Below are 14619 nucleotides of genomic sequence, written 5' to 3' on the forward strand. Positions count from 1 at the left end.
ATATGGCTATGGTTTGCTTCACTCCAATCCCCCAATAGTACTTCTTCAAATCCTTGTACATCTTTGTGCTTCCAGGGTGGATTGAATAGGGTGAATTATGTGCCTCCTTAAGAATTCGGTCTTGCACATCATACTCGTCAGGCACGCACAATCTATCTCTGAATTTTAATGCCCCATCATGGGCCAGTGAGAAGTCTGGGTCCCTGTGGACTCCATGCTGCACTTCCCAGATTATCTTGGCTAGATCGGGGTCTCTGGGCTGCTTTTCAATTATCTCTTCCCAGATCAACGGCTGTTTATCCATGGCTACTAGTTGCATGGCCGTCCCCTCGATCATAAGTTCTAGATTAAATTTTTGAGCTTCTTCTATCAGTTGCTCGCTTACAACCAAGGAAGCGAGGGATGCGGTTTGGGATTTCCTGCTTAACACATCCGCTACTACGTTGGCCTTGCTAGGGTGGTACTGAATTTCACAGTTGTAATCCTTCACTAATTCTAACCATCATCTCTGTCTCATATTCAACTCCTTCTGGGTGAAGAAATACTTTAGACTCTTGTGATCGCTGAAGATCTCACTCTTTTCACCATAGAGATAATGCCGCCATATCTTCAACGCGAAGACTGCCGCAGCCAACTCCAGATCATGAGTGGGGTAGTTCTTTTCATGTTCCTTCAACTACCTTGAGGCATAAATGACTACTTTACCTCTCTGCATCAACACACCGGCCAATCCTATTCGGGATGCGTCGGTGTAGACCACCATTCCTCCGGTGCCATCCAGAATAGTCAATACTAGCGCCGTCACCAATCGATTCCTTAACTCTTGGAAACTTTTCTCGCAAGCGTCATTCCAATCAAACTTTGCACCCTTCTTTATCAACTTTGTTATGGGTGCCGAGATGCGTGAGAAATTCTCAATAAACCGGCGGTAGTACCCAGCTAAACCCAAGAAGCTTCAGATCTCAGTGGCATTCTTTAGAGTCTCCCACTCGAGAACCGCCTTTACCTTGTCTGGGTCTACCTTAATGCCATCTTTGGTGACGATGTGCCCCAAGAATCCAATCTGGTGGAGCCAAAATTCGTACTTGCTGAACTTGGCGAATAGCTGGTGCTCCCATAATCGGTGCAACACAAAAGTAAGGTGTCGAATATGCTCCTCTTCACTCTTAGAATACATCAACATGTCGTCGATGAATACAATGACGAACTTGTCTAACACATTATGGAACACTCTATTCATCATGTCCATGAATGCTACTGGGGCGTTGGTTAACCCGAACGATAGTACTAGAAATTCATAATGTTCGTACTGAGTTCTAAACGTCGTCTTATGAATATCACCGCTCTTGATCTTCAATTTGTGGTATCAAGACCTAAGATCAATCTTGGAGAAAACTCTTGCTCCCTGCAGCTGATTAAATAGGTCATCGATGAGTGGTAATGGGTATCGATTCTTGATCGTTAGTTTATTCAGTTCTCGATAGTTGATGCATAGATGCATACTACCATCCTTCTTCTTCACGAATAGCACGGGTGCTCCCCAAGGAGGCACGCTAGGTCGTATGAATTCTTTCTTCAACAGATCTTGTAACTGGACCTGTAATTCTTTCAATTCAATGCTGCCATTTGGTATGGTGCCTTGGATACCAATGCCGCGCCAGAAATCAGATCAATTGCTAACTCTGTCTCACGATCAGGTGGTAGCTGGGTCAGATCTTCTGGGAAGACGTCAGGAAATTCTCTAATGACGGCAAGCTCTTCCAATGGCTTTATCTTTACCCCGGTATCCATTACCATGGCCAAATAACCTAGACATCCATCATCTAGCAACTTCCGCGCCTAGAGGGCGGATATGGTTATTCTTTTGGGCTTCCTCATCGGTTCACTTTGGTAGGTGCAAACCGACCCATCATCCAACTTGAATGTAATCTTCTTCTCCGCACACAAGATGTTTACTCCATAGGCAGATAGCCAATCTATGCCTAGTATCACGTCAAAGTCCTTCATATCGAACTTAATTCGACGTGCAGTTAAGTTCTTCCCATAAATTTCCATCGGACAAGGGTCGTAGACTTCCTTTAGGCTTACAATGCTATCGGTCGATGCACTGACTACTAAATTGTGCCCGATATCCTTTGGTTGAACGGTCATCCTACTCGCAAAAGTATTGGAAACAAAAGAGTGGGATGCACCCGAGTCGAATAATACTCACGTGGGGGCGGATGAGACAATCAAGGTACCTAGGGTTTGTGATAAAAATAAGAAAGCAATTAAGTTTCTTGCATCCACAGGTTATTTCCTACATCTTAATAGTGTTAAGTGGACTTACCTATCATCACTTTGGGATTCGCCTCTGCTTCTTCGTTAATTAGCGTGAACACTTTTCCTCGAGTTCGATTTTCCCGTGGCTGGAAGGGTCGAGTGTGGGACTGGTTTGGTGAGTAAGTGTTGTATTCGCGGTGTATGCACTCCCTGGCCATATGTCCTACCTTGTGGCACACGTAACATCTATTGGACAACACGGCTAGTGATGAGGCCTGGCTCACTTGGCTCATTGCAAGTCGGGCTGGCGAAGCTGCAGTTGTCACTTGACTTGTAGTTGGTTGGGCAGGCTGGTTATAAGTGGGGCGAAAATGGTTCTAGCCCACACCTGGCCGAAGATACTGAGTTGGGCTGGGGCTTGAACTAGTTCCTCGAAAAACCTTGTTTGGCCATCAAAAATTTTGATGATTGCTTGGCCTCTTGCCCAAGCCGGGCGACATTGTAGCTTTCTCTTTCTCTTTCAATCTGTCTTCCATAGTCTTCGCCTTGTTGACCATTTGAGCGTAGTCCTGGATATCTAGGATTGACAGAACAAACCCGATCTCTGGTTTGAGTCCTTTTTCAAATTTCTTTGTCTTACTAGCTTCCCCCATCAGGTGTTCCTGAGCAAAGTGGAACAAATCTTCAAATTGCTGCTAGTAGTCTAGCATGGTCTTGGTTCCATGCATGAGAGCAGAGAACTCAGCTTCCTTCTTATCCCTAAAGCCCTCAGGAAATAGTTCTTAAAGAAGACTTCTTTGAATTGCTCCCAGGTGGGATTGGGATGAGTTACTTTAAGATTAGGCTTGGTTGCCTTCCACCATGCTTCTGCCTCGTTCTGTAGCTGATATCCAGCACATATCAATTTTTATGCATCCATACATTCAAGTACGTCAAATGCCTTTTCCAAGGCGCTAATCCACCATTCCAACTGCATTACCTTAGAATTTATCTTGGAAAACGTAGGCGGTTGGAGCTTCTTGAATCTCTCCATCACCTTGGCTGTAGAGTTTTCCGCTATGTGTTGAGGCACAGGTGGTGGAAATTATATTGGCCGGTTGGGTGGTGGTGGTGGCACTAGTCGCTCTTGCATCATGGCCGCAAATTGTGTAGACATTTGGCCCAGCAGCCCTTGTTGTTGCTGCATGGTCCGCATCATGGTGGTCATGATAGTATTCACCTCTCCAGCTACCATTCCTGCCTGAGGTGCAGCGGCAGTAGCTTGGGCAGCCATTGGTACCCTCGACGAAGTAACCGACACTTCAAAATTCTAACCTTCAGCTGCATCAGGTGGCTGAACTTCTGGGACAAATCGAGGGCGTCTTCCACAATGACCACCTCGGTTGGATCTAGTGTTGACCATGATTTATTTTTCTGAAAGAAGCTATATGTTCAATATTTCCCACACCGTTATAAGGGACAATTTATAATTTCTAACTATCACATGTACATTTCCAATTCCACAGTTCTAGTGTAATAACGTTATCATTCCAGTAAGATGTGTTATTCACCAATAGTCTTTGCTAAGAGTTTTATGTCCGAGGGGTGTTTTATGCCATGATATGTTATGCATGATGTCATATTCAAGATTTATATTAAGCAGTGATTTCTTAGTTTTATACCTGTACCTAGCATGCAAGTCTCTCCAATTTTGTCCTGGTGAAAAGAGCCCGTACGTATGGGTATCCTATATCACCCCTAACCTTGTCTGCTAAGGAAAGGTAGATGGCACATCCTCTGGTCCAAATTGTAATGTAGCAATCCGCCAAATCCCAAAGATCTAGAAGCAGTTACTCCATTTACAGACACATACATTCACCATAATACATAAGGTAAAACTCAGAGTGCTGCGGAAAGCTATATTTACATTAAACATTTTAAAAGTGAAGTAAAACAAGAAATGGAAATATTTACAATACAGTATTTGTTCATTCTCTCTCTCACTCCCAAAGAAACAACAGCTCCTTACTCTACCAAATATAGCTTTATGCAAAAGAATATAAATAGGGTAAGGTAACCCAAACCCCAAAAACAAAGCTGTAAAACAAAAAGAGAGACTCCAACAAAAATAAAAGGAGCCTCAAGAACAAAGTAGAGTCAGCAGCACCCTTCACGGGTCATCCTCAGCTATCACTGAAAACACACGCACCAGCGGTATGACCTCCATCCGGGTCCATACCAATACAGTCATAGCCACCGTAGCTCACCTCTGGGAGATAAGCCTCCGCGCCATAGTAACATCCACCTATAGGATCATCTAACAGAAAAACATATATAATAGAGTGCGAGCTCCACCGAGCCCGTGAATGAAATACATCACCATGCATGCACATGCAACACAACCATATGAGTCCTACATGAGGTGTAGTTCATTTTATTTATTAGCCACCTAACATCAAAACTAAGGCGGTTTAGTGCTACTACAATCCCCAATACATGTATCCCTGGTGTGGGCTTTTAACCCCTTCCCGCGATACACCCATTGAGTTGTCGAAGAGGACCGATCAACTCCCGCATCAGTCACCAAGGTCAGCCTGACCAGCCGTCTGCGATTAACCTGTGAGGCATCCATCCTTTTTATCACTTTTCTTTTCTCTGGCTTATAGTCCATAATCATGTTTTTGGTGCAATTCATTTCTTTCTTTTCTTTTCTTTTCTTTTCTTTTTCTCTTTCATATGGTCACTCTCACAGGCATCCAACACCTTAACCCCTATTGGCAAGGGTGCGTAGCACGGGTGATGAAACTCTAGCCCAATGCATCTATATGACATCTTATGAGTCAGGTGGTGTCAACCGCATCTCATTCTATGGGCTACCACATGCCTCATTTCCAAGCCGGCTACGGCATCTAGTCTAGCAATTCACATACAGCATTCAATGTCCATTCACAGTATCCACCAGTCAAACATATCTTTATTTTAGAATTCACAATTGATGAGTTAAGTAAACAACATATTATATTATAATTCATTTTAACATATTAGTCATGTTACATTTATATACACGGTGTAATTTCACTCACCTTATTCTGGTCCTACTGGTTTAGCTATTGGTTCTGTTTTGACCGGTGTCTGGCTGTGCACCTCGAGCACGGGATCAATTCCTAATTTATCGGATCATAAATGTGTGTTAATTAATATTCAAAGTTGTATTAATATCCTAGTGTTGGTCTAGGCTTATTGGTCTGACTCTGTGTTTATTCTGGTGTTACTTGGGATTCTCTGGGCCTTGCACTGGGCTTTCGGGTCTATGTCCTGGTGCATCATCCAGAGATGTGGAATCAAATCTGACTTGGTACCCAACAGTATGGTCAGCTAGTACATGGTCCAGATAGTCAAGAAACTAGCACCCAGGTCAGCAGTTCAGTTGAAACCATTCCTGGCTTGGTTACCTGGCCTTGTGGGGCCCACTTGGGTACCCAACGTATGAATATCAGCAAACATTAGTGGAGAGGAGTATTTTGGTCATTTACCACCTCATCACACAGCCCTTAGGTCACTGGTGAAGGCCCACAAAGACTGGACATCAATTCAGTCCAAAATATATCTCTGGGCATTTCACTGGGTGATTGGGCCAATCGCCCAGTGCATCGCCCAGAGCCTGTTTTAGTCCAAAATATATCTCTGGGCGTTTCACTAGGTGATTGGGCCAATCGCCCTGTGCATTGCCCAAAGCTTGTTGGAGGCGAGTTTTGGGCTGATTTGTTGGATTTTATAGCATGGCTGCCTAGGCATCGATCATGGATGCATGTAGGATGGTCATGGACCATATTTAGAGTATAATCTAATGGTTCCAATGGTTCTGGGTTTAGTTTACCCATTTGGAAACCAGGAGCTGTTATGACAGTACAGAGAATAGCCGTCCAGGCTGTGCTCAAGCTCAAGGCTTCGGTTTGGGCTGCATGCAAGGTTAGTTCTACATATACTTTCATGGTAGGATGCTGTTCCTACACAAAACTAAGCAGGGATCAGCTTGCATGCAAAGATCCATGCCCAGATTGCCTGTTCTGGGTGCAATTGAGCTGTGCAGTCAGGCACAGAGACTGGTTTCAGCCTCAGCTGCAAAACAACAACATGATCATGTCCAAAATGATCAGATCAGAAGCATCCTAAGGCAAACCCCAAGGTGTTCTGAATTTTACTAGCCAGATACACCATCAACAGAGTAGGGATCAATATGTAAACACTGAGGACAATCGCATATGGAGGTAAAGATGATTACTTGGGGATGGTATGCTACAGAGACAGGGTACAGGATGCAGCTCAGGCTTCCTCCTTCTTCTCCCTTCCTTTCCTTCTCTTCTTCTTCCTCCTTCTCTTTCTCTATTTCACCTGGGGCAGTAAAATGAAATGAGTATTGCCCCTCTTCTATTTATAGAGTTAGCCCCACTGGGGTCTGTTTGGCTTTGGGCCCCTTCTCCCAGAATGCATTTTTAACTGAATTCTAGGCCATTCTGGCTGCACAGGTGGGGTTCACATGGTTCCAGGGGTGGGTGATGGTTCTTAAAATTCCCATCTACCCCTAGAGGGTGTTCATGGTTTGTATGGGTGGTCCCTACATGTCTGGAGTCCAAAATACTGATTTCAACCACTCTGGGCGATTCTCTGGGCCTTTAGGCCAATCGCCCAGTACATCGCCCAAAGAATACAACATTACTGTATAGGCCCTGTGCTTGCACAGGTGCTTGGCCCCAGGGCTTGGGCTTTGCACCAACACCTCATCCAGGGTCTGGTACACATCTGAATAGGTGTGGGCCCCATATTTATGGATAGGAGAGAGAGTACCTGGGGTTGATGCAGTATATTTTGCTGTGGGCAGTATAGCTGCATAGGCCTACAATCCATCTTCTTATAGGTATATAGGAGAACATCCTCGGGGGTTCTCCATTAAATTCAACCACTAGAGTGATGCTCCATAGTGTGTGTGGGTGACTGGTCAGAGGTCCTGTCCTTCATCCAAAATTTCAGTCAGTCAGGGGTAGGCTTAACAGTTACACCCCAAACCACCCCCTGGGAGGATTCAATGGTTGACCTGAATACCCGAAGTATTTGAAGACCTCTAGGATCCAAATGCAGTATTTATCCGTCACAAGCACAACACAATATTGAGATAACAAGTGTTACATTGATCAGAGTACACGGAAAGTAAAGTACTATAAGTTTTATAGACATATTATTTACATTAAATTCCCAGACGATCGATATCCCAAGGTTCAAAACCATCGGCCCAAGATACATCTACTCCATTATATTAACAGTTGAAACTCTTCCACCAAAAAGATTAGTATTTTTAATAAAATAAAGCAAAAAGATAACACCACATCATCAGTCCTTGTTCTCCAAGGACACCCTAATCGTCCGCATGATTAGAGTCACAATCCTCTAGGTCTACACCAGCATGTTCACAATAGTCATCAGCCCTCTGCCTCGAAGTAATGCTTCCTACTACTATCGCATCCATCTGTAAGATAATCTAAAAGAAAATATTCTCTTAGGGTGAGCTCCACCAAGCCCCGTGAATGAAAAATAAACCATGCATGCAGATGCAACACACACATGATCCTATATGCATGAGATTCAGTTTTATTATTTAATCCACCTAACAACAAAACTAAGTCCAGGTAAGAAGGTACTACTACAATCCTAAGAGATGTATCCCTGGTGCGGGCTTCTAACCCCATCCCGCGATACATCCATTGAGTTGTCGGAGAAAACTAGTTGGCTCCAGCATCCCTTCCCAAGGCCAGCCCGACTAGCCCTCTAAGTTACCACTGTGCTACCACTAGACCTATTGGCTGATGGAACAACCAACACCACCTGTCTTAATGACCCAATGAGTCTACTGAATGACTAATGCCCTTTCAGGACATTGACCTCCCATAATTGTGGTATCCAACACCTTAACCCCTATTGGCAAGGGTTCGTAGTATGGGTGATGTAAATCTCTAGCCACATGCCATTCTATATGAACATAGTATGAAGTGTATACTGCTTTCGCATCCCATACTACGGCACACCATACCTTTCATTGCCAAGCCAACTATGGCATCTAATCTATCAATTTTATCAGCATGCATTCCAAACACATCATCGTATCTCAACATTTCATTTAATAGCTCTATATAAAAAAAACATGAATTAAAGAATGATGTACATATTAAACTTTAATAACATAGATAAATAGAAAGTATTACACCTACATGTATGACATATTCTCACTCACCTTGTTATGCTTGTGTTTGCGAAGCCGGATTGGTTCTCGAGTTGGTTGCTGATAGGTTCGATGACCAAATGATTATTTCCTATAATTATTAAGTCATACACAAGTATTAGGATATGCTTGAGTGTTGGTGGGATCCTAGGGTAGCCTTAGGCTTAGGTTAGAATAGGTTTAGAATCAAATTTAGGTTTAACAATAGTTACAAAAATTTAAAAGAAAAATGAGGGATTTTATAAGAAAATTTTGGATCACTTACGGGTAGAATTGGGCAATGGTTTATTCTAACAAAATGAAGCCCTATGAATCTAGTTTCTAACAAAATTAGAATCAGAGCAAATGAAGTTTGGATGGTGGAGTTATACCATTATTTACTAAATAGGGGTCAATCTCCCAGAATAGAACACAAAACATGTTACCCAACTTGAAGTGAAATTTCAGCCCATTTATGTGAAGGCACAGTGCTTGGGTCCAACCAGGGTAAAATGCCCCATAAACCTGAATCGGACTCTTGGGTGGATTTTGGTCTGAGTCCACCTGCAAACAGAAAAGGGGTGGACTCACATGTGGATTCTGTCTTGAGTCCATCTCTGGGTCCACCTGCAAACAGAAAAGGGGTGGACTCATATGTGGATTCTAGCCTGAGTTCATCTCTGGGTCCACCTACAAACAAAAAAGGGGTGGGCTCATATGCGAATTCTGGCTTGAGTCCACCTTTGGGTCCACCTCTCTGCTGAATCCAAATTTCCTAGGGTTTGAGCTTTCCAACTCGATTTCACTTGCGTTTTAAGCTATAAGGACTTGGGGAAAGGGTCATTAAGTCACCTAGGGTTATAATACCCTACTCTTATCAAGGGATTGTTGAACTCAATGAATAAATCACCCAAAAAGATCCAAATTTAGGGTTTGCCATTAAAATTCCTAGATTCAAGTGAGGGGTTAAATGGAAAGTCAAGAGTGGTCTTGGAGGTGAGCATCAAGCTCCCCATAGAGGTGATTTAGCTCTAATTCCGTAGATTTCTAAAATAATTATCAAGGATTAATATTGTGTAATAGTTACTATAATTTTGAATTTGAAAAATAGTTAAATCTTAAGTTTTTGTGAGAATTTTCTTAGTTAGATTTCATTTAGGAACTTAGGAATAGGGAGGACTGATTTCAAGCTTGATCCTAAGGCAATTGGGTAAGAGAACAGATTTCACAAATCAGCCATGGAGCTTTACATAAAAATGGAAGAAAGAGTGGGGTCCTTACCTTCAAAATCAAAAATGAGATCTCAAATTCTTCCTCTTCTTCTTCTTCTTCTTCTTCTTCTTCTTCTTCTTCTTCTTCTTTTCCTTTCAATAATGTAGAATTGATTCAACCGTTTGAGTCTCTAGTCTAGTTAGGAAAACATAGCCAAATCTCATTAAAGGACACCTCCACCTTGCATGGGCAAGGTGGCTTTGTCCACCAAGCCACCACCTTCTTCCCTAGCCACCTCCTACTTCACTATTTATTTAAGTAATACAATATAACCCATGTGCTACATAAATCATAAATATACATATATATAAATATAAACATAAACACTATATTATTATATTGTATATAACTTATATTAAAATAGTATTATAATACATCTTAATTTATAGTAACATTACTATAATATTCTTACCAAAAAAAAAAAAACATTATTATAATATAACCCATTTAAATAACATATAATAATGTATTACAGAGAATTCTTGAAATTTTGTATCCGACCTGCATCGGATACAAGGCCAGATCCAAGCCTAGGTGTGAATCCGTGCGTGGATCCGATGTACCCTGTTGTTCAGCCCATATCAGACTCAAGGCCGGATCCAAGACTCTGCTTGCATCCTTTCTTGCCTCCATGGCTTTTTGCTCATGAAATCCTAGGGCTCTTCTTTGGGGATCTTCCCCACTTTCTCTAACACACTCTCACCAAAAATATTTAAGTTTAAAATATCAAACATGACTTACGCTTGTCAGTTAGTGGAACTTACCACGATCCGTACATCTATCGATGGGTCTTGCAATTACACGGGGGAGGTATCCGTCATTTTACTGGTATGTGACGCATTGCCGTAAAGGTTCTTTCTTCATCATCTACCCGTTTGAACACCCAACCAAAATTTCATAACGTACTTGATGCTATGACTTTAGGTTCCAGGTCTATAATCGGATTCGGGTTTCGGACTTACAACCAAAGTTCAAATTAGCCCAAAATTTTGGGCACGGGTGTAATATACCTCCCACCTTATAAAAATTTTATCCTCAAAATTTGATGTGTCTGGGGATCCGTATTGGTGAGGACACCTTAACCTCCTTTCTTCTTTTTGTCACCTAGACTTTCCTTGATTCGATACGATTAATTCATACTTACTTGTATCCAGTTTGTAATATTCTATCCATCTGATTCGTGGGCATATATCCTTATCGAGACTTAATTACACATCTTCGGTCTCTCACTGCCCTTCCTAAATCAAGATATGAATCTAAGATTTCCTAATGGATAAAGTTCATACACTTTGTTTAGATTCACAACATATCCAACAGGAATGCTAACCCTTAATTTGTGTTCCAAGTTCTTCTAGGGCATATTTCTATTACTAGCAAAAGTAGTAGGAATGAAGGAGTGTGATGCACCAAAATCAATTAATGCTCGATCAGGTGAGGATGATATGGATAAGTACCTGTCATCACAGCTGGATTTGCCTCAACTTCCTTTATGGCCAAGGCACATTCTTGCTCTTGAACTATTGCTATGGGGATGGAAAGGCTGAGCAGTAGATGGAACTCTTCGTGGTGCACGAAATCTACGATGAGGACAATCTCTAGACATGTGTTTGGGTAGTTTGCACGTATAGTAGTAGCTAGGTCTAGCGGGAGGATAGACAGGTGCAGGACAGATAGGCTGAGAAGAAGTCGGACCTGCTTGGCTTGGTGTTGGGTGAGGAGGCTGAATAAATGATGAAACTTGGCTTACTGCAGGGTGGTAGTACTGTGTAGGCCGACTTGAAATAGAGCGGATGGGTTGATAAGCTTGACCCATTTTTGGCCTACAATATTGTATCAGGCTAGGACTAAAACTAGGTCCCCTGAAAGACTTGTTTGGTCAGTTAAAATTTTGGAAAGTATTTGGCCTCTTGCTCGACCCTTGCAATACTGGATTCTACTCTTTCAATCAATCTTCCACGGTCTTGGCCTTTTGAACCATCTGGGCATATGATTGAATATCCAAAATGGCCAACATGGCACTAATCTCAGGCTTGAGTCCTTTCTCAAACTTCTTCGACTTGCAAGCATCGCTCCTCATGTATTCTGGGGCAAAGTGGAACAAGTCCTCGAATTGTTGCTGGTACTCTAGCACTAACTTTGATCCTTGGGTGAGGGTCATAAATTTCGCTTCCTTTTCATCCCTGAAGCTTTCTAAAAAATAATTTCTGAAGAAAACTTCCTTAAACTGCACCCAAGTGGAGTTGGGATGAGTAACTTCTAAATTGGGCTTGGTTGACTTCCACCAAGCTGCGGCCTCGTCTTGCAGCTGGAATCTGGCACATATAAATTTTTGTGCATCTGTACACTCCAACACTTCAAAAATCCTTTCCATGGCACTAATCCATCGTTCGGGCTATAGTGGGTTCGCGTCAATCTTAGAGAACGAGGAAGGTTGAAGTTTCTTGAATCTTTCTATAACCTTCGAGGTAGAGTTATCTTGTGCAATTGGAGGCATATGAGGAAAATTTGGGGAACAATTAGGGCAGGGCAGTACTCTCCGTTGCATGGCCATCACAAACTGGGTGCTCATGTTAGCCAGTAACTCTTGTTGTTGTTGCATGGCCTGTATCAGGTTGGTCATGATGGTAGTCATTTCTGCAGCAATCATAATTGGGGGAGGTGCAGGCGCATGAGCTGGAGGGACCTCGGGTACATGTGCAGGTGGAACTTCAAGTACACTTGTGGAAGAGGTAGCAACTTCGGTATTCTGAGTCACAGGTTCATTAGAAGGTTGAAGTGGAGGAGAAGAATGACCCCCTCAGAAAATATCTTCAAGGGATCTAGTTCGAACCATGATTGTTCTCTGGGAAGAATTTGGGATTAAGATTACTTGGATGCTACAGGAAGATTCAACATTTCATACATATTGAGATAGCATTTTCATACTTGAAATACGCAAATAGAATAATTTGGAAGAAGAAGGTTGACATATATGGGTACAGTGACCATGAGGTAGAGTTAGTAAAATATGCACCTGCTTGTCCAAATTTAAGCACTGGATTTGGTCCAGTCATCGATTAAGTAAGTTCCCGATACGGGTGGTTTAAGATCTAAAATTTATAGTTGAAATGTTTAGATAGAAGGATTATGAGGTAGGGTTAAGCAGAAATGTGTACTTGTGTGTCCTAACTTAAACTCTGGATTTGATCTGACCATGGATGGAGTAAGATTTTGATATAGGTTGTTTGAGTCTGGAGGTATTCTGTTTCCCTTTTGATTACGCAGAAGTCCCTGGCTGTCAGGGTTCAATTATGGTACAACTAGGTTTGTAGATATCTACAATTTGTCAATTATCTTTTCGAGTTTATTATTCAGTTCATGAACGTCATTATTGTCATAATAGTATTCTTCGATTTGTCTTAGGGTGTAACTCATTCGCAAATCTCCTTGTGGCATTAATTCACCGATGAGGTGCGTCGTCGTTCTCGATTCCCAAGGAAATATCACATAACTTCTTTTATTTATTTATTTATTTTATGTATAGATATATATATATATATATATATATATTTGAGTTTGTGGGGTCCACACAATTTTTTTTTAATTGTTAGTATTAACATTGCAAAGTTAATCCCATCTGCCTTCGACCTTTCAGGATCCATCAAAGGAGTAGACCTAGGCTATAGGATCTCTAGGATTTTTCAGTTTAGGTTTGTGTTTTATTCTCTTTTGCCTTTTATTGGATTTTCTTTTCCTTTTATTATATGTAAGAAAATCTAAATGTAAAAGTTTATGATCTTGGATTTTTATATATTGTCGGTTTTTACGCCTAACTAGTCTCTTATATTGTTTTTCTACCCCCATTTATATTTATGTTATGTAAATTTTTTTTTATTTCTTCAGCTCTAGACCTTGTTACTTTCACTTCCGTCGCTTGTGAGTATTAACATTGTAAAGTTAATCCCATCTGCCTTCGCTCTTTCAGGATCCGTCAAAAGAGTAGACCTAGGCTATAGGATCTCTAGGATTTTTCAGTTTAGGTTTGTGTTTTATTCTCTTTTGCCTTTTATTGTATTTTCTTTTCCTTTTATTATATGTAAGAAAATCTAAATGTAAAAGTTTATGATCTTGGATTTTTATATATTGTCGGTTTTTACGCCTAACTAGTCTTTTATAGTGTTTTTCTACCCCCATTTATATTTATGTTATGTAAATTTTTTTTTATTTCTTCAGCTCTAGACCTTGTTACTTTCACTTCCGTCGCTTGTGAGTATTAACATTGTAAAGTTAATCCCATCTGCCTTCGCTCTTTCAGGATCCGTCAAAAGAGTAGACCTAGGCTATAGGATCTCTAGGATTTTTCAGTTTAGGTTTGTGTTTTATTCTCTTTTGCCTTTTATTGTATTTTCTTTTCCTTTTATTATATGTAAGAAAATCTAAATGTAAAAGTTTATGATCTTGAATTTTTATATATTGTCGGTTTTTACGCCTAGCTAGTCTCTTATAGTGTTCTTCTACCCCCATTTATATTTATGTTATTTAAATTTTTTTTTTATTTCTTCGACTCTAGACCTTGTTACTTTCACTTTCGTCGCTTGTGAGTGCAAATAGAGCATCACGCTCTAATACCATTCTGTCACACCCCGAACCACCCCCTAGGAGGATTCGATGGTTGACTCAAATACCTAAAGTATTCGAAGACCTCAAGGATCCAAATGCAATATTTATAAGTCACAAGCACAACACAGTATCGAGATAACAAGTGTTACATTGATCAGAGTACACAAAAAGTAAAGTATTACAAGTTTTATATACATATTATATACATTAAGTTCCCAGACGACCGATATCCCAAGGTTCACAACCATTGGCCCAAG

General features: G+C 41.2%; 1 protein-coding gene across 1 annotated transcript; it reads right to left on the bottom strand.

The window, feature by feature from the left end:
* Positions 1–11708: 11708 nt before the first annotated feature.
* Positions 11709–12134, bottom strand: LOC122650649. The gene has a single exon (XM_043844045.1). The coding sequence runs from the start codon at positions 12132–12134 to the stop codon at positions 11709–11711; it is 426 nt and encodes a 141-aa protein (XP_043699980.1).
* Positions 12135–14619: the final 2485 nt, after the last annotated feature.

Source organism: Telopea speciosissima, chromosome 2, assembly GCF_018873765.1.
Source record: "Telopea speciosissima isolate NSW1024214 ecotype Mountain lineage chromosome 2, Tspe_v1, whole genome shotgun sequence".
In the NCBI taxonomy this organism is placed as follows: domain Eukaryota; kingdom Viridiplantae; phylum Streptophyta; class Magnoliopsida; order Proteales; family Proteaceae; genus Telopea; species Telopea speciosissima.